Here is a 19725-nt window from a genome sequence, read left to right as displayed (position 1 = left end):
CATGATAAGTTCAGACAACTAAGCCGGACCTCCGCCATTTAATGCTTTATATGTTAAAAGGAGGATTTTGAAATCTGCCCTAAACTTAACCGGGAGCCAGTGTAAGGATTTAAGAACTGGAGTTATGTGTTCACCTCTTCTTGTTCTTGTGATAATTTTTGCAGCAGCATTTTAGATTAACTGGAGGCTGAATAAAGAACAGTTTGAACATCCAGTGAACACCGCATTGCAGTAGTCAGTCCTACTAGAGATAAATGTTGAAATTAATTTCTCAGAATCCCGCTTATTTAGAAAGCTCCTTAATTTCCCACCATTTTTAAGATGGAAGAAACATCAGCACTAGAACTGTGCGTTGAGATCTTCAAGAAATGGGTGTCCATGGCCAAGCCTAAGACCACCGTGACAATGCCAAGTGTACAAAAGTCTGAGCACGCTACCTGTTGCGTCATCACGGTCACAGGTTATGTGTGAGCATGCGCAGGTCTTATTGCTGCGTCTGATACGTAGAAACGCTGCGCTACAACGGGGGGGTATTTCTCGTACGTGGATTACTCGTTTAGCCGGATGTAATTGTTGATGGTTTGCTATGATTCTGGTGTGTCGGTTTCTCGAAACTCTTGCTGGATGTGTTGTCATAGCAGCAGATCCAAATCCTCAAAGCTGCTCGGAGGATCAGCTGACACACTTAATCAGTGTCCGTGTCGTGGCTTCACCGTTCGTGAATGAGCGACCAGTTGATATCGGTGCGCAAATTATAAGAAGAGAATTTCATATACAGAGGGTTGTACGCGATCGGCAAGATCCTTTATAGCTCACAGGGGGAAATTCCTTTTGAAAGATACCGCTTTAACTGAGGAGAGTATTGTACCTCAAAGATTATTAGCACCTTATATTCGAAGTCAGACTCGGCGAAGTCGGGCTCTCACACCCACACAGACAGTAGGCACTGCTTTGAGGGGTTTTGCAAGCGGCACTTTAGTTATATACTGTAGGCGATGCGGGACATCTATTGAAAAGTGCAGTTTGCCATTCGATTCGTGAAGTCTGTTTGGCTTTCCTTCGGGTCTTCATTGTGTTTCCTGGACACCTGCGTGTGCAGACCATAAAAGAGGCTTTTCGTGCCATTGCAGGTCGGTAATAGACAGGAACAAACCCCCACAGTTCCATAAAGAATCTCCCGACCAGCCTAACATTCTCAGTACCCAGGATTTCCAAATGTGATTGGGGCACTGGGTTGTACGCAGATCTGAATAAAGGTCCAAATAAGCCAGATTACGTGAACAGAAGAGGCTTCACAGTATCAACGTGCAGGTAATGTCACTTTCTGAAAGAGTTGAAAATACCCAATAGGTATGTTGACAGTAAAATGTTTGACCAACAGGCTATCAGTTCTCAGATGATCTGTGATGCACCCTACCTTGTATCAAATGTGGAGGCTAAATGGCCAGGGTCTGTTCATGACTCTAGAATGTTTAAGGAGTCACACCAGTAATCGGACATTCCATCCATTTTCTAACCCGTTGAATCCGAACAGAGGGTCACGGGGGTCTGCTGGAGCCAATCCCAGCCAACACAGGGCACAAGGCAGGAACCAATCCACCGCAGGGGACACACACACCACTAAGGCCAATTTAGAATCGCCAATCCACCTAACCTGCATGTCTCCGGAGGAAACCCACCCAGACACGGGGAGAACATGCAAACTCCACGCAGGGAGGACGCGGGAAGCAAACCCTCCTAACTGTGAGGCAGCAGCCCTACCATTGCACCACCGTGCCACCCATCGGACATTTGAACAAGGGAATAATAATCTAATCATTAATCACAGTGATGTGTGTATTGTATTCCCAATTTTTACATATTCCACATGCAGGTCATCATGATGGAGTCCTGCTTGGGGACAGGGGATATGCCTGTAGGAATTTTCTAATGACAAACTCGATATAATGCAGCTCTGTCTAGGGCAAGGGCACAAATTGAAATGACCTTTGGCCGCCTGAAGGAGAGAGTTCAATGTCTACAAAGGCGGAGGGTCGTACCCGTCAGAGCACGTGACAAAATCGTGACATGCTCTGTCTTACACAACATAGCGACCATCAGAAAAGAGAGAGTCCCTGAGGGTTTTGGTGCCGCCGGATGAGGACGTTGACCCAGTGCACTTTGAGCAGACCAGTGGCAGAATTGTGGCCCAACATTATCAATGACAAAGACAACGGTGGTTTCACACAAAACTGATTTATTAAATATTACGGACCTTCAGCCAGTAAGGAGGAGAACAGAAATTAAGGAGACACATCATGGGGAAGAGAAGAGAATTTTGTTACCAATTGTTTTTCTAGTATTTTTATCTGCAACTTCATTTTGGTGGTCTTCAGTTCATGAAGTTCCATGTCCTGCTGGATTTTCCTCATTTTTAGTTTCCTGTACGTGACTTTCTGCTGAAGATCTCTCTTGTATGGAGCCCTCACATTTTTCTGCAAATGAATACACAATTCCAAATGCCTTTTATTCCTCTATCTTGTATACACAGTATATCATTTTGAATCATTTCATATCAAGTACAACAGATGGCTCAACCATCCTCACCATCTCCTCTTTTTGATGTGGATGTTCCAAACAGGACGTGTGTGTGATGGCTACAGGCTCCTGCAACGCAGAGACATCACCATTAGCACATGGGACTGATCAGAGTGGAGTTTGTTCAAACATTGGGAACATTTACCTCTCCTCCTGATGAATAATCAGACACAGTGTCTTCATCAGATACTTGACATTCGTCAATAGCTCAGTGCTCAGACGCAGGTTCGAGGGATAGGACATTCCCTGCAACTGACCCAACAAAAAAACAAAATAGAGGGCTAAATGGGACATACCTGTGGCACATATGGAGGACAAAATATATGCAATGACCGTCCTTTACCTGAAACGAAGTGACCACTGCATCCGGCTACTGGTTCTGAGGAGGAGCTTCCCACTGGAATGCCCTCAGAAACCAGGCGATGGGCATTTTGCTGGACAGCCAACTCTTCTGCAGTTGTTAGACCGTTTTTTGCTTGTCTGCCTTCTTATTAGCTTTCAAATGAATGGGTTTTTTATTATATATGATTCTTTAGGTCAACAATTCTTTAAATAGTGATATACCAATATTTCCCAGTTTGAAGTATATTCTTGTACTTCACTTTAACCTGTTCCCATGTTCTCCTTGTGCTCACGTTTGATCTGGAATTAGGACATATCCTCCTCTATAAAAGCAGTCGGGATTGTCCTTCCGTCCCGTGAGTACTACGCAGGCGCGGAGTTTCACACACGCCCCGTCCATTTTGCAATGCATGATGGGATTTGTAGTTTCGTTTTTCCAGGTAAAAGATGATTTTCTACTCCACACTGTGCGATATCTTCTTCTTCTGTCTTACTATATGAAAGCGGTCGGGATTGTCCTGCCGTCCCGTGAGTGGAAAGCGTAGCGGGATTCCGCTTATCACAGACTTACTACTTGCAGCTTGCGGTACGAAGCGACGCGATGTGAGCAGAGTTCTGGTGCTCCCATCGTTCACTTGCTTTTGTGCGCGATGCGCTGGAAAAATAGACAAAATGATGTCTCTGGAAATAATTAATGTTGATGGAGTACAAATGCCTCACCACGTAGTAAATATCAGGGGGGTTCAAAAGGGCGACCTCAATAGAGAAAAAAAGTTTAAATTTCATCACAAAAATAACAGAAACTACGACTCAAATGCAATATAACCAAATTAATGAGTTTGTATAAAATATCAAATTGATCTACATATTGAATTGCCTTAAGAAGTGGTCAACTTAAAAGGCGGGTCAGCCTAGTTAAATAATAATTAATGTGACACATAGGAAATGAGACAATGCATTCAGTAAATACAATGCACACTACTTAGCGTTTAAATTGTCGGCCACTTTTTGCCAGCCATCTTTTCTAGTTTGGGCTGCTTTTGCAGTGTTACCCCTTGTGCATATTAAATCTTGAAATTCTTCATATCCTTCGAGTCAAAGGTCCTGCGCCGCTTGTGTGAAGATATGCGCCCGTTCTTTCGTCATTTTGTTGCAGCCTATCAAAGACTTGCTGATCCTGTTTTCTAGACTCGATATATGGGGGCTTTTCAATCAGTCGTCTCGGATGATTCGATCCAGCTGAGTAATCGACTACACGGCTGCGTCTGAAAAAGCGACCTATCCCAGATTGAGCTTCACCGGCATTAACTCATCCAAGACGAGGCATCTGATCTCAGATGATTTAAGAGACGTATGGAAAATGCCTCCCTCGTCTGCACGTTGTTTCTTGACTTTGTGTGCGTCTGTTTGGTGTAAGTTGTACGCTTCGTTGTTAACTTTATTCAAGATATAAATTTACGTTTGTTTCTGCATGTAAAGCTAAGGCTCTTAACTACGTGTTACAAACTTGTTGAGGCAACCTTTTATGTCCAAGTGTGTTCAGTTTACTGTGTAAAACTGTTTTAAGGCACATTTAGGAATGTTGTTTCTTTATTAATATATCGGAGCTTCTAGAGAACACACTTACTTGGTAGTCGCTGTCACTTTGTCACTTGTTCCTGTCCGTTCAGCGCTGACGTACCCGGTAACTGCAGTGCCTTTGCCATCGACGGCGCCTCATAGCGCGCTGTTAATTTCTGCCGCCGTCTACTGGCCCTTTTAGGTATTACCTGTTTTTAGTTTTCTGTGGGCTTTTATTTTTGTGGCAGTTTTTTTTTTTTTTTTTATTTTATTATTGTATTTGTTCAGTTTCAGAAACCACACACATTTATCTGCAAATAATTATTTAGATCTACAAAGCCATTGCAACAAATTCAACAGTCAGCAGCTAATCCCGTTGTTCTACATTAATTCTGGTCTGCTTCATCGTTCTTATCTGGGTTTAGGATTTGGTGCCACATACACACCAGTTTGACACCAAAGCATCGGCTGGAGTGACGTAAAGGACACTGCCATTGTGACTCTGGAGCAGCAGAAACATGGAGTGATGGACCACACGTCACCATCTGGTAGTCTGAAGGACAAATCTGAGTTTGGATGGCAGGAGAACATGACCTTCTGGACCACACTGTGCCCACTCCGACCTTTAATGACCCCTTGGTTCCAGTGCAGGGTACCATTAATGGCAGAGCAGACCAAGACATCGGAGACCAATGTGAACAGCAGCTTGCTGATGGCTGTGCCCCTGTGGTCCATAAAGACTGGGAAGACGCTGTGTGGCCTGCACAGACCCCAACCCCACACTTAACACCTCCAGGATGCCTTGAAATGGCGATTATGAGGGAGGTCTTCTCATCCGGTGTCACCATCTGACCTAACAAACGCTCCTTTGGCTTAGTGGTCACCAAGTCACACTCTGACATCTCTCTGAACGCCATGTCAGAAGAGCAGAAGCTCCCACGAGGGGACAACTCCATAACGGTGGGCACAGTTTTAGAATGGAGTGTCCATGAAGCTCCTATAGGTGTGATGGTGAGGGGTCCTCAAGCTTTGGGTGCTCTAATGTACTGTATGGTGTGTTTTCTCTCCTTTGTTGTCCTTATTAAGTTCTGGACATCCCTCGGACCCCCATCTCTTTATGAGGGGCTTTCTCCACCTTGTGTCTAGATGTTTTATTTCTTTGGCCTTTGTCTCCCCTTCTCGGATTTGTCCCCATGGATGTTACACTCACGTATGTCACGCTGTGTGTCCTGTGCGCTGAAATGAAATGACACAAATGGGACCCTCTGTCGGCGTAAATTTAAAAATGGTAAGGACGCTTCTGTGAAAGGATCAAGAAAAGAAGAAGATGAAGAAGATGAACTCTAAAACGAGACCACGTGGGCATCGGAGGTCACCTGCAAAACAGGAGCTCAGGTGGGTTAGCTGGCAGGAGAGTGGAGGGCATCAGTGGGGTCTATCCTGGGACCCTCCGTTCCTGCTTCAGATTTATATGAATGGCATTAACTCTGGAACTCTCAGATGGCACTCCAGTTGGTGGGATGGCAGACCCCGAGGGGTCTCCCATATAAAATGTGCTGCTTATCCTCATAAACGTGCAAAGCCTCAGGAAGTCGGGATTTAGAAAGACAAAGCTGGCGTGAAAATTGTGCTTGAAGGAACAGAAAGTTGCGGACCACCCGGGAGACCCACGCACACTCGTTGGTGTTGGCAGGCTAGCGCCTCCATGTGGCAGGACAGTGAAGTGAACAGAAAATGTCACGAATGTCAGTAACCCGTCGGTCACCCTCTCCTCTCCTCCGCCCATCCATTGTGGAAGCTCGGGTTGTTTTTGCTTTTTCTAACAATTGAACCCTGGTCATGTGATTTCTGCCTGGTGGTCTCCAGGATGGCGCAAGGGCGTCCAGATCAGTCAACGACTGTCATGAAAAGGGACACCAAGGACACGTTAACAAAATGGAGTCACTCGATACGAGAGCCCCCTGCAGACCGCAGCGCCCACAGCTGGCATTACAAAGCCAAGAGGGGGTCCCGGACCTTCAGGAAGACGGAGAGGCGCATGGACTTCGTTTACTAATAAAGGTAAAGACCACTGATGAGATACGAAACCTCACCAGTCGTCAAACTGAATAGTCAATAGGGGGTCCTAGATTTGTAAATGTCACTCTGAAGGGCGTGCGGTGAGCAGGTTGGGCTCTGAACCCGAGGGTCCTGTGATTCTTCATTTCTAAGCTCATTTTTCCAGAAGTGCACTTGGCTTTAAGTTTCTGTTCCTCGTCACCTCTGACCCTCGGCACAGAGAAGTCAGCACTGAGCCCCCCGCCTCCCCACCGCTCACCAGCTGCAGTTTCCTTCTTTTCTCGCTTTGTGGTGGTGACGTCGGCCGAAGAGCAGAAAGTCGCTGACAGCGACAAGTGGAAGACGCAGTCTGAAGCCGTCCGCCAGGAAAGCTCACGATCGGGGGGTCCTGCCAGCTGTGAGGATGTGCCCGGTGGTGCCACCCGTCTTCTGCCTCCTGCTGTTCCTCGGGGCAGGTAAGCTGAACTTCATGGACGGTGGGCTCTGGTGGTGTGAAAGAAGGTGGGGGGCAGCGTGGGCCTGAATGAATGTGTGGAAACGTTTAGAAGACGGAGACTCCAAGCGATGGGAAGGTGGGACGACTGCAGTGGACACAAGGGTCCTCAAAGTCACAGCGTGAACGGTCATTGGTGTCACCAGACTGGCCCAGCAGCTGTGCTTCACGACAGACAGGGACACTTACTGGACATCCGCTCCACGTTATCTGGGCACTGCCACCTTCCTGCTCACTTGGCATATGTCACTACTGTCTGCCATCTGAGGACCCAGTCACCTCTGTGGTCACTTGACTGTCACAGTGTGACCCTTTAGCTTGCCCAACACAGACACCTCTCTTGGTCCTAACTCCTTCTGTCTCTGTGGAGCGGCTACCTCCAGGAGGGGACCTTATTTAGTGGTGACAACAGCTGGACGTAATGTCACTCTGTTTACGTGGCCTTCACATGCTGATGATGATGATGATGTCAGAGGGTGTCGCAGCGATTTGATTAGACAGTCCGGCCACCAACATCTCCTTGTTTGATTGAAATCTGGTGACACAAAAGGTGTGACAACTTTCACAGTTCACTAGTCTCTAGCAGGAGAAGGACAGACGTGGTGGTGGTGGTGGTGGTTAGTGCGACATCAGAGATATCTACACACACATGGGGGACAATTCTGTGATGGCCCACCAGAGTACATCTCTGTAATGGTGACGCTGAGCTCCATGAAGGCGGCCCACTCACGGTCACCTCATCAATGTTGCTTCCCTGTCACGTCACACGATTTGACCGTCTGTCACGCACACTCAAATGACCGGCTAATTCAACACCAAATGCTTCAGTGTGCGACTCTGTTAGGACATTTCCGAGGGTCCTGTCCCTTCTGTTGTCACTTGATGGTCACGTTGTAGACCTTCAGCTTGTCCAGCACAGATGCCCCTCTGACTTCTAATTTCTAATTCGGTTTCCGTTCCTTTCAGGTGAAGTCCTCTCATCTTCAGAGGTGGCGGTCACTGCTACAGCTGGTCACAATGTCACTCTGCCCTGCCGGTACTCGTCCTTCAGATCTGAAGTTCATTTCTTTTGCTGGGGACGCAGTGAATGTCCAGGACGTGGTCAGTGTGGATCCAATGAGATTTATAAGTGGGATGGCCGAGTGCACAGAATGTCAGACAAATACCAGCTGACTGGTGACATCCAGCGAGGAGATCTGTCACTCACTGTGGTCAACGTCACGATGGAAGACAGTGGGCCATACTGCTGCCGCATTGAGATCTTAGGACTATTTAACGATGTGAAGAACTCCATGTGGCTCACGGTGACTGAAGGTTTGACTTTTCATTTCTTCTCCAATTCGAACTGTCAGATGTCATTAAGCCTGAATGGCTCAAGTTGTTGACAGATTTGTCCTTAGTGTCACATGCCTATATGTCACATAGTGTCTCACACTCGTATCACTCGTATTCTGTTAGTTAATAATCAATGACCTCATTAAGAATCACTCACTTTATGTGAAGGACAGGCTGGCACGGGCGGGCACTCTGGCTCGTGCTGCCACGTCACAGCTCAAGTTGCCTGAGTCGGTCCCCTCTGTGTGTTCCACCCGTCGATGTTTTCAATTAATTTTTAAAAACTGGCCAGCCATGAGCGTATGTGGCAGTCACACGGGTGATGGACTGGTGGTCCCCCTGACTGCTTGGGTCCCACCCTGTGCCTGATGTTGTGCTGACTGGTGACACTGCCAGTGGCTGGGCTTGATGATAAATGGGCGGGTTTTGTCACTTTTATTGTTGCGTATGGTGACCTGAACTGGACCAGGTGGTCTTCTGATTTTAATGGCCCGCCACTCATCAGCGCTGCTCCACTTCTCGGCATCTCAAACGGAGGACTGAAGAAAGTAAAAACCACAAAGTCAGGGCGGCAACTGCAGTGCGACTGACTGAGAGAAACAAAAATCTGACGCTGCCCTCCGAATCCGAGAGTCTCCTCTGAGTTTCAATTTGAGTCCTCTGTGAAACTGCACACTCTGCTCTGCCGCTTCCCCTTCTGACGTAGGCGGTCACCACAGCGGGCGGCCGGGCGTCACCAGCAGACCAACTGACATGGGCCTGACGCCAATGACATGTGCAAGTGAACTCGGCTCCCAGTGTGGCCCAGTGAGTCCCCCTGAGATGTGTGGGAGCACCGATGGCAACGGAGCATGCGTGACATCACAAGGCAGATAAGCACACAGTTTGAGTGTCATACAGTATATAGCGCCTTGCTGTGGCACCAGAGAAGTACCCGGCTGGTGGGCAATCATCTCTATATGTGTTTTATATAATATTGGCACTGCCAGGTGATGTGGGTCACCCACTTGGTCTGTGTTGGGATGTTTTAGCCAGTAGGGTGCACACTTTGCTTTGGCAGCAGGCTTGGACCGTTTATAAAACTTTATGATTACAACTGCGCCAAAAACGGAAACAAATACACAAATAAATCAGGTGTATAACCCCTGGCGAACACGCATTTCTATGCAAATCACCCTTCATACATCACAATAATCTTACAAATGTGCCTTCATGACCCCGCCTCAAGCCCCGCCCAGTTCCGCCCTGAAACAGCCTCATTTGGGTTATGCTAATCAGCCTCATACATATGCAATCAGGATGCTGCAGACCTTCATTGGCTGGCATTGCAGCCACATGACACATCCAGTAGCGCGAGGCAGAACTTCTCATCTCTAAATTAGGGGCACACAAAGACCCTTTATGTGGTGGTTTAAGCATGGGTGACAGAGACAAGCACAGATATGTTGAATGGCACCGTGTCACTGCTATCTGTAAGTGTCACACAGGATGGATGGGCATCCAGACCAGAAGAGAGGAAGGTTCCTTACCTGGACGGGATGCCCCGGTTGGATCGATGGGCGTTCTGGCCTGATGTGTTTGCAGTACCCTCTGGGGGCTGTTTGTCCCCAATATGCTAGGTGCCAGCTTCCCTCTGGCAAAGCACCCATTCATACTCCCGCAGGGCACCTTGGGACATGTAGTCTCGGGGAACAGCCCTGTTGGGGTGTGTGGGTGCCACCAGAGGGAGCTGTAATTCAGGTGCCCACCTCAAAGGAGGTTCCGCCTGACCCAGAAGTGCTGCCATGCTGTAGTCACCCGACACCAGAGACACTTCCAGGTCCTGAGAGAAAAGGAGCCTTCCAGCCTCATCCGGGTCAGCTGAGTCTGGAGGAGATGGGCAAAGTTGGCCCGGTGGGTAGACGGAGGGTTTATTGTGGAAGTGAGTCTACTATTAAAGGAGCAGTGAACCCTGTTTAAGGTGTTGGATTTACTAAAGTCACCCTAACTGAGGCCTGCGCGACTGCACTTGTGTTCTGGGTTTGAGGAGCTGCAGTGCCCTCTAGTGGCCACAAGTCACCAACGTTTACATATTTTAAAGGCGTTGCTTTCTTCTAAATGGATTCTTCTTGATATCTGCCATTGGACAGCAGCCTGTCATGTCCCCTCGGTGTGTGTTATGTAGCAGGACCCTGCAGTCATCACAGTGTCACACTTGCACCTTTGGCACATGATGGGCAGTGACTCCATTCAGTAGCAGCATGACTGCAGACTGGCCTGGTGGGGGCGCCATTTGTGCTCTTTGACTACTTGCTGACATTTCTTGTCTTCTTCCCAGAGTGTTCTGAGGGACCAACTACGACGCCCAGGGGACATGCCACCTCTGAGAGCCCAAGTGCGAGTGGCACGGGTCTTCACTCCACAGGTATGAAGTTCTCGACCATTATTGTGTGGCCTCGGGGGACACGTGATTTCCAGTCTCACCGGAGTGTCTCTCCTCCTGGCATTGGCCTCTGGCGAATGCCCCAAACAGGTGGCACTACTTGTCCCCACTTTGCTCACATGTGTGTGTTTTTCTTTTCTTTCTTTCTCTCCTTCTTCTGGCTTTATAAGACACCACCACAGTTCCCAGTCCAGTGGAGCACCAAACTGAGTCCAATTCAGCGGCCGGCCACTTCTCAGATGGGGTAAGTCTGTCCTGCTGAGGGTGGCACTCAGTCTTTTCTCAAAGCCCACTTAATGCCCTGAAGTACAAAAGAGACTTCAGTTAGTCGCCTCCATCTCCTTTTCGTCCGATTCAAGGACGTCGTCTTCAGAGCTCTCGGTCGTTGACCACAACCAGAAGCCCCCCAACAGGGAGAGAGGGGCTTGAGTTAGAGAAACAAACACTCAGAAGGACTTTGAGCCTCGTGTGTTCCCGATTCAGATGACCTTTCTAACAAGTCACAATGGGGGTCTTCTCTGATACTTAGACGTCCATCTTTATAAAGCAGCGTCATCTGTCACTTGTGTCACTTCTCACCGGGGTTGAGATGACATGGAAGTCTGCCAGTAGAGTCCAGAGCAGACCGCAATGCCACATGGAGTCAAAGGACAGCTGGCCACTTCCATCTTACAGCGGTCACTCTGGGGCTCTGCCCTCATTTACTGGGACTCTGTGCTGTCATTTTGTCATTGAAGGCTTTAAAGTCCACAAACGAGATGTGAAAAGCAGCAGGCACCATCAGATGTTCCACCTGTCCATTCCTCTAACCAGGTCATGGGCCTTATTTGGGAGTCTGGGGTGGGATTAAAATCAAAGAGTTCAACAGACTTAGTGGGTTTAGGGGGTGTCATGGTGGCACAGTGAGCAGCACTGCCACGTCGTTGATCCAGCGTCTTGGGCTCACACCCCACACCAGGACGTTGTCCACATCTCCCTGCATCCAAGTGGGTTTTCCTCCCCGATTGTGGAGTTTGGGGACTTTAAACTGAACCCGAGTGAGTGGGCCCTCCGCTGGCCTGATGCCTGCTTGTTGACTTGTGCCCAGTGCTGCCAGTATGTGAACTTCAGTGGGCTTTGGAACATCTGCTGTCAGAGTTACTACAGGCTGGCATTTAGTGGGGTCTCACCCATTCTGAAAGGTCCACCAGCGCAGTGCCACTAATCTATCACAAAGGCGGTGGGCTTGTGGTCCTCTTGGTGTTTAGACCAGGGTTCAAATGCTGGGCTGGGCTGGGCTGGGCTGGTCAGGCTGTGTAGGGCCTGCATGTTCTCCATTTCTTTGTGTCTTCACCCTGAGATCCTCGGTTTCTTCTCACAATCCAAAGGTGTTCATGTTTGACGTATTCAAGCTGAGGGTCCCATTCAGGGTGGGGGTCCTCCTGATGCTACTAATTTCAATCTCGGCTCCTCGCAGTCCCCGACATGAGGACTTGAGCTCAGGAAACACCCTTCTGTTTTTTTTTAATCCAAAGCCTGTTCATGGGGTAGCTGGAGCCTATCCTGGTGACTTTGGGTGTAAGGCAGGAGCCCACCCTGGATGGGATGCCAGTCCACACACAGGGGGCCAATTCAGAGTAATGGAAAACCAAAGTGCCTCAAGAAGAAGGTCCACAGACCCGAGGAGAACATGCAGACTCTATTCTGACTTACTGGATTTGACCCCAGGACCCCGAAGGTGTGAGGCAGAAGTCCTAAAGGCTGATTCAAAGATGAAACACTAGCAGTAGGAAAGAAAGAAAGAAACAAAAATAAAAAAATGGAACCTGTGGACTGATGGCGTAGCTCCACACACTTGGGTTCAGTCACCACCTTTAGATGGACCGGTGGTCATACATTGGTGTCACATCCATGGTGGGCTGCCACCTCCCGCCTGCTAATGGCCTTTCAAAGAGCAGATGGATGGCTGTCATCTAAGACACTGCCAGCCGCTGAGGTGCCCCCAGCCCGTGTCTCTTGGCATAAGCAGGCAGCCCATTGGAAGTTACTTACTTATCCATCATAAACAAATAAGGGCAGACTGCCATCCAGCACAGAGCAATGGGCAGCTGCATGGCCGATTACTGGCCCAGTTGCCCCAGTTCCTCACAGCACGACCCACCTGGAGTCTCTGATGGTTTTTCTTAAGCCCCACCCCCTCACCATGGTGCTTGGTCAGGCCAACGAGAAACCAGCCAAGGCGCCCATCACTGTGCCCTTGTGAACCCACGGTGTTGAACGGCGGCCCCCGATCCTGTGGTGGACGTGACCTCCCTTGGACTGGCGCCCCCATCCTGCTCACACCAGATGACTGACGCGGATTTCTTTCTCTCTGATTTCCTGCAGGACAGACAGCCCATCCATGTGCCCGTCATCATGGTCACCTCGCTGCTCCTCCTGCTGATTGTGCTCATTTCGTTCCTCATTTATAAGCGTGAGTATCACACCGTCGGGGGGCATTCAGAACGTATTCAGGGCCCCTCACCTTCTGCACAGTTTATTGTGTTGTAGATTTAAGTTGACGCCACGTCCTCAGAATGATTTGCAGATGGATTAAAAGTGACAGTCCTGGAGACCGCTGCCCACTGGCTGCCCACCTTTGAGACCACTGGATTCCAAGGCTGCCAGTATGGCTGGTGTCTTTCTTGTGGGCAGGAGAGCAGCTTTCCCATGGCACCATTCTTGGTACCCCTTTAGAGTCGTGCCACAGGGTCGGATGCCAGGAAGAAACGCAGCACAGAGGAGAGTTCGTCGCGGTTACTTGTATTTGTAGACAAGCGACTGGCAGACTGAGGTGCAGCTGGCACAGCCAAAGAGCAGTTCTAGTCAGGGTGTACCACACGAAAGCCACCAGTCTGATTTCAAAAGGGGGTTCCTTATAGACGCGGGTCGATCACAGCACAACTTTGGGGTCCTGTACTCAAATCCATTGCCTTCAGAGAATTTTACTGTATTTGTAATCGTTGAGTTTTGTGTTGATAAGAATTCCTTCTGAACGCCTTGGAAGTGGCGGTGACCACCGGACTCGCCGGAATGAGTAAGCCCCCCATGTGATGTACCGGTCAACTCGTCTTGATGTCTTGGTACGCATGATGTCCAACGTTTTGGGGTTCTCCCAGATTTGTGGCCCTCTAAATCATTTTTAGGCCACTTGTGGACCATATGTTGTGCAAGAAATGCCACCCTGATGATGACACGATAGAGGGGTCTTCAGCAAAAACGACGAAGGACTTGAAGTTGTGCACTGCAGTCGACCCATTGGGGTACAGGGGGGTCTAAGTTACTCCTTTTCACAAAAGTTCAGACCAACGAGGCTCGGTGATGTCGTTTCCTGCTGTTTTGAGGATGGCATCACATTTTAGATGTTTGATTCGTTACCGGTAGTCCTTGTCCTCGGTCACAGTGACAACATTCGAGGCTAAACTTGGGGGTATCGTTTCAGACACTCTGGGGCTCGCTGATCACCAATAGTATGGGATTTGGGTTTTGTTTCTCTGTTACATTCATGAAGATTGAGGCTTTAAACAATAACATTGAAATGACTCCGATGTTAAAGCGACTGTTGGCATTTATGATGCCCTTCTGCCCCGTGCAGTTGTTTGTGACTGCGCTCGCCAATTCTGACTTTCTATTATTTGGGTTGTATGTATTGTGAAGCCCGGGGTGCGTACAGCTGCCTTATCCCCAACAATGACAGGCATACGACGCCAGTCCAGCTCACAGGGCAAGGCACAGCACAGTGCCCTCTTCGTCACCAGTCCTTCCGCCTACACTCTTCCTCAGGCTCTGTCCTCTTCCTCCCGACTTTGGCCGTTGACTTCTGGTGACCGGACCCTCTTTATAGGGCACCCAGAAGGACTCCAGGTGCCCAAGGAGCTTCTTCTGGCTGAACCCAAATAGGGCCCTGAAAACGTCCATGCGCCCCCTGGTGGTGGCCGTGAGCTGCCATGCTTATGACCCGTGGACCCCAATGGAAACTAAGGGGGCTGTCCTCTGTTGGTCCGGGGGAGAAATACTCTCCCCCCTGTCCGTCCATAATCATGGCGTCCCGGCCAGGTAGGGCCCCCAGCTGGGTACCACAGTGTGTCTATGGTGTCCATCCATTATCCGACCCGCTATATCCTAACACCGAGTCACGGGGGCCTGCTGGAGCCAATCCCAGCCATCACAGGGCAGAAAACAAACCCCGGGCAGGGCGCCAGCCCACCACAGGGCACACACACCAAGCACAATTTAGGGCCACCAGTGCACCTAACCTGCATGTCTTTGGACCCACGCAGACACCGGGAGAACATGCAAACTCCACGCAGGGAGGACCTGGGAAGCAAACCCAGACGGGTCTCCTAACTGCGAGGCAGCAGTGCTACCCACTGTGCCACCCTGCCACCCCTTTAAAGAAATATGAATAGTGAATGCAACATCCGATCTTGGAGTGACAGGAGGATTGTAGGCGATTCAAATGAATAGAATTTGAGGGATTTGTCATCCTGTAAATAAAACAAATCTGACTACCATCTTCTGGGTGGAATTTGGTGAAGGACTTATACTTCAGTGTCAATCGAAGAGGAATGACATCTTCATCACTTTCTGACCGGACATTTTCAGACTTTGCTCTTTGGATTGGACGCTCGGCTCCTTTGATTACTGCGGCCTCGGAGTGCTGATCCGTCGTGTTCCTCTCAGCTCTGCTCTTTTGCTGGTTACTTTCACGCCATTGGTTGCCCCGGTAACTGAGGCGGATGTTGTCCAATCTTTCTGTCTGGAACGGTCAAATCCTGAGCCCATTCCAGAAAACTCCTCCCAGGCGACCTTTGACTTCCACTTCCTCTCACAGCCCCCTTTAATGTAGGCCTTGGGACCACTTCTGGTGTCGGGACTTTACATGAAGGCAGCACTTCCAGGTCAGGTGGAAGCCCCTCCTGGTAGAGACAGCCCACCTCTGCAGTTCCCTCTGCCACCATCCACAGATTCTAACAGGGCTGTCCAATGGGACTCTAATTTCCAGTATGCCCTGTGGGTCTGTGTATTGGGTGTATTGGCCCTGCCATGCCATCTTGGGAGGGTGTATCTCCCCCTGTCCTTCATTATACTGGCCTGCCAGCTGAGTAAAGGCCTTCTGTCCAATCCGTCCACGCTGGCCTCTCATGACAGCCTCTGGGCTTAGCCCTTGAAGTTCACCCTGCCTCTCTTTCAGACTACCAGTTCTGTTGGCCTCCCTGCTGGGATGCCAGTCCGCTGCTGACATTACAATAAAGTTATTTGGAATTAAGAAATGTGATAAGAATTTGCCAACCTGCTTGAAGCTTCACTTGCCAGGTATCTTGTGCCACGCTACACTCTTAATGACGAAAGCGCCAGAGCTGTGATGCCATAGGGGAACCTTTTTAGTTCTCAGAAAGAACCTTCATTTACTTCGATCTGTATCAGACTCCATCAATGGCCGCCAGTACTGTGCGATCCCGGTGGTCTCCCGATTTCAAACGGCTGCACAGATGCAGCACCGAGTTTCTGGATCTGATGGGTCCTGCAGCAAGACGTCTGCTTTGTCCTCATTTTAGGGGCCAACTTGACATGGCAAGGACCCTCCATCACACAATGAAAGGGCTCTTTAAGTCTCGACAGCAAACCACACAACCCAGTGAAGCGCCGATGTAGAAGCCGCATTTGTTAGAGCGGCTCGTATGTGTTGTGATGGGCAGCCATTACCCGGCCGGGATGCCAGCAGAATGGAAGAGCATCAATGAAGCTGTACCTCCCCTGGGACACTAGAGGGCAGCTCTCCTGGGCAGCTCTGGCACCACGGACTCCTGCAAGGCATTCTGGGAGCTGGAGGTTGGTACAGTCCTGCTGGGTTCGGTGGGGGAGCCCTATAGTGGACTTCTACCAGACCTGGGAGGGATTGCAGGTAACCTTGATGAGCCCACCTGTAACACTCCCAGGACCTGAATAAGAGGAGCCGCCTCACGCCATTGGGAGAGGCAGAGTCGGGAGGAGGACGAGGAGGAGGACGGAGCTTACTGGGAGGGAGTGGAGGCGGAGGAAGGACGAAACAAGGAAGAGTAAAGGGAGATGGGAAGGAAAGGCTGACTTGCTATATTGTGCTTGGGAACAGTGACACTGTGGGGAACAAGACAAGGGCGGCACCCCCAGGAATAAAGGTGTCTGGTGTGTCTGGGATTAGGGGAGCTGTATGCCCCCTGGTGTCCACAGTGTATCTAATTCAATAGAGACTCTGATGGGGGTCTGGGCTTGTGAGGGTCCTGATAAACACCAAGAGCCAAGCCTTTAATGACCTCTTGGGCCCATCAGCAGTGTGTCTGTCTGCAGAGAGAGTGTCAACCTTGTCATTGAGAGGTTTAGTGACCTTGGCAGTGACAGTCATGTGACTCTGGTGACTCTTCCTGTGAAGTCAGTAGACAAATTGGGAGAGCATGTGGGGGCTCATGAGGTCACTGGAAAGGGACCTCTGTAAAAGGATGAAGGTCCAAGTCTTTAGTGTCCTGGGGATTCCTGTTTGTGAGACGTGGACGCCATCCAGTGACCTGAGATGAAGACTGGACTCCTTCATGTGCGTCTCTTCAGAGGGTCCTTGGGGGCCACTGGTGTGACTTTGTGTTGCTCATGAAGTCCCGAATGAGGCACATGACCTGCATTGTGACGGGGTGTCAGTTACGCCACTACAGCTATGTGGCACCATTACCCGAGGGTGATCCTCATTGGTGAGGCCGCAAGCAGTAGGACCAGCCCAAGGGGATACCCACATAACACCCTGTGGCAGGTGAGGGACAGGACTGTTTGTCTGCCTGGGGGGTTACCAACTGGGACCCCAAGGTGTTTCAGCAAGTGGTGGGAACGGCAACGTGCTGTACCAGTGTCCGCCCCCCAACCTAACCTGATATATAGTGGGCTCGGGAAAGACGTCCTGCTATTGGCCGTTACCTAGTCGGCTGTTATCCAATCAAAATGACGCAGGACTTGAAATGATAAAAACCGGCGATTCACCCTAAGCTGCACGTCCACAAGTTAAATTAAAGTGGGAGTGGCCTGGCTGTCACCCACAGACACGTGGTGGCACTGAGTGACAGTCCTCATTCTGTCCCCTCAGAGGTGTCATCACTATGGTTTGTGATGTCAGCAGCTAATCAGCATCTCCTTTGTCCTCAGGCGCTGGCCATCAGAAACTGAAGACGGGCTCAGCGCAGTAAGTATTCCAGTATTTGTCTCATTTGGACTTTTGTAGAGCAGACGTGTCAGTAATGCCACCCTCAGACTTCAGTACTGTCACCTCATTGCCAGACCCGGTCTCTCTGGTCACCTCCACTTTTATAACCGGCGTCATGTCCTCTTGTGTCCGACAGGCAGGCCTGCACCCTTCAAGAGCGAGTCGGCGTGGAGGAGAACATTTACAACGTCAAAGAGCCTTAACACGAGTGAGTCGTGCCCATAACGGCGAGGGCCAGCGGCTGGGGGCTCCACCTCGTGAGTTTGTCCTCTGAGGCTTCCATCGACACGGGCATGAAGAGGACGGGCAGATGGGATTTGGGTTTTTACTGATGTTGTGTTTTCCTGTTCATTTTGTGACGGACCACCGAGGCTTCGTCGGCTTTCTACTCTCAGCTTTCACCCCCCGGCATCTTCAGCTGCAGGTCACCAGGTCCACCTTAAGACAATTCAAGAATGAAGTCCTGCCAGTCCTGTCTGTGTGCCACAGGGTGGCCCTGAATTGATGCCATCAACCCTGCTGTTAATCCTGACATTTCTGCTCTGGCAAAGTGAGAACTGCAAAGCGTCACAAAGAGGCCGAGTGACACTCAGTCCAGGAAAGAAACTCTGAGTGGACAACGACCCACCAGCATGGCACAAACGCAGGGACGACCCTGGATGGGTGCCACTCAGTCAAAGGGCACAGCCTGCTGCTGTCACCACCTTATTAACACGGCCTTTGAGTGAGGGAGATGGGGGACACAGTGACATTGGAGGACATGCCAACCCCACACAGAGACCGTCATTAGGGGGTCCTGGAGCTGGGGGGCAGTGGTGCCAAGTACTGGGACACCTGAACAGAGAGACCGGCCTTCACGGTCCATGCTGCGTAGATAGCAAGGCATCTCTCATTGTGTTAAGTGTTAAGTGTGACCGATGTCCGGTCCACACTGGTGTAATCTGGGGGGTCCGCTCCTTGAAGTGTAACACGGAAGTGAACTCATGCAGATGTCTCCTCTTGTTTCTTCTCTTCATTGTCATCGACAGGAGTGATGAGGTGAGGGGCGGGTGGCAGGGAGAGCTTTATGGTGAAGAATGGGAGGAAGCCCCCCACCTGAGCTCCAGGTAAATCAGACCAGGTGGTCCTCACCATTGCACACCTGCTCTGCTGTACACACTGCCAACTTCTCACCCACCATGTCTCAATTGGAGTCGTGTATCCACACTGGGTGGTCTTAGCAGCTTTGCGATGCTCTCCTGTCACCAGTGCAGTTCACGACGTCGCATTAAGACCCCGTTTCTTCACCCATCTTTAACCGCCAACACTTCAGACACAGTTAAAGAAGATAAAATGAGATTTAAAAAATGTTGATGAAGATGAAGAAAAGCAGAATACCCTCGCAAAGCAACTCCTGAGGGGAAGTGATGGGGGATGTTGGGGGTCTGCTCTGACCAACGTGTTGGCAACAGTTGACCAAATGGAGACAAGGCTGTCACCTCAAGGGCCACTCTGGTCAAGGCAGCATTGTCGCATATCTATCTATCTATCTATTATATAGCGCCTTTCACTCTATCTATCTATCTATCTATCTATCATATAGTGCCTTTCACTCTATCTATCTATCTATCTATCTATCTATCTATCTATCTATCTATCTATCTATCTAGCATATTATATAGTGCCTTTCATATCTATCTATCTATCTATCTATCTATC

General features: G+C 49.7%; 1 protein-coding gene across 2 annotated transcripts; it reads left to right on the top strand.

Annotated features, from left to right (window-relative positions):
• The first annotated feature begins 4118 nt into the window (after nt 1–4118).
• LOC120542217 (hepatitis A virus cellular receptor 2 homolog) lies at nt 4119–19017 on the top strand. 2 transcript variants are annotated; one of them, XM_039774517.1, is made up of 7 exons: nt 4119–4331; nt 7997–8344; nt 10683–10769; nt 10958–11031; nt 13152–13239; nt 17970–18006; nt 18164–19017. In XM_039774517.1, the coding sequence occupies exons 1-7, from the start codon at nt 4280–4282 to the stop codon at nt 18228–18230; spliced, it is 753 nt and encodes a 250-aa protein (XP_039630451.1). In that variant the 5' UTR covers nt 4119–4279; the 3' UTR covers nt 18231–19017. The 2 variants fall into 2 exon arrangements, with proteins under 2 accessions (XP_039630451.1, XP_039630450.1); XM_039774516.1 differs by lacking the exon at nt 4119–4331 and adding an exon at nt 5469–6992.
• Nucleotides 19018–19725: the final 708 nt, after the last annotated feature.

This window comes from Polypterus senegalus, chromosome 13, assembly GCF_016835505.1.
Source record: "Polypterus senegalus isolate Bchr_013 chromosome 13, ASM1683550v1, whole genome shotgun sequence".
NCBI classification, from domain to species: Eukaryota; Metazoa; Chordata; class Cladistia; order Polypteriformes; family Polypteridae; genus Polypterus; species Polypterus senegalus.
The sequence above is the reverse complement of the archived record's forward strand: the minus strand, read 5'-3'. Positions and strand labels throughout refer to the sequence as shown.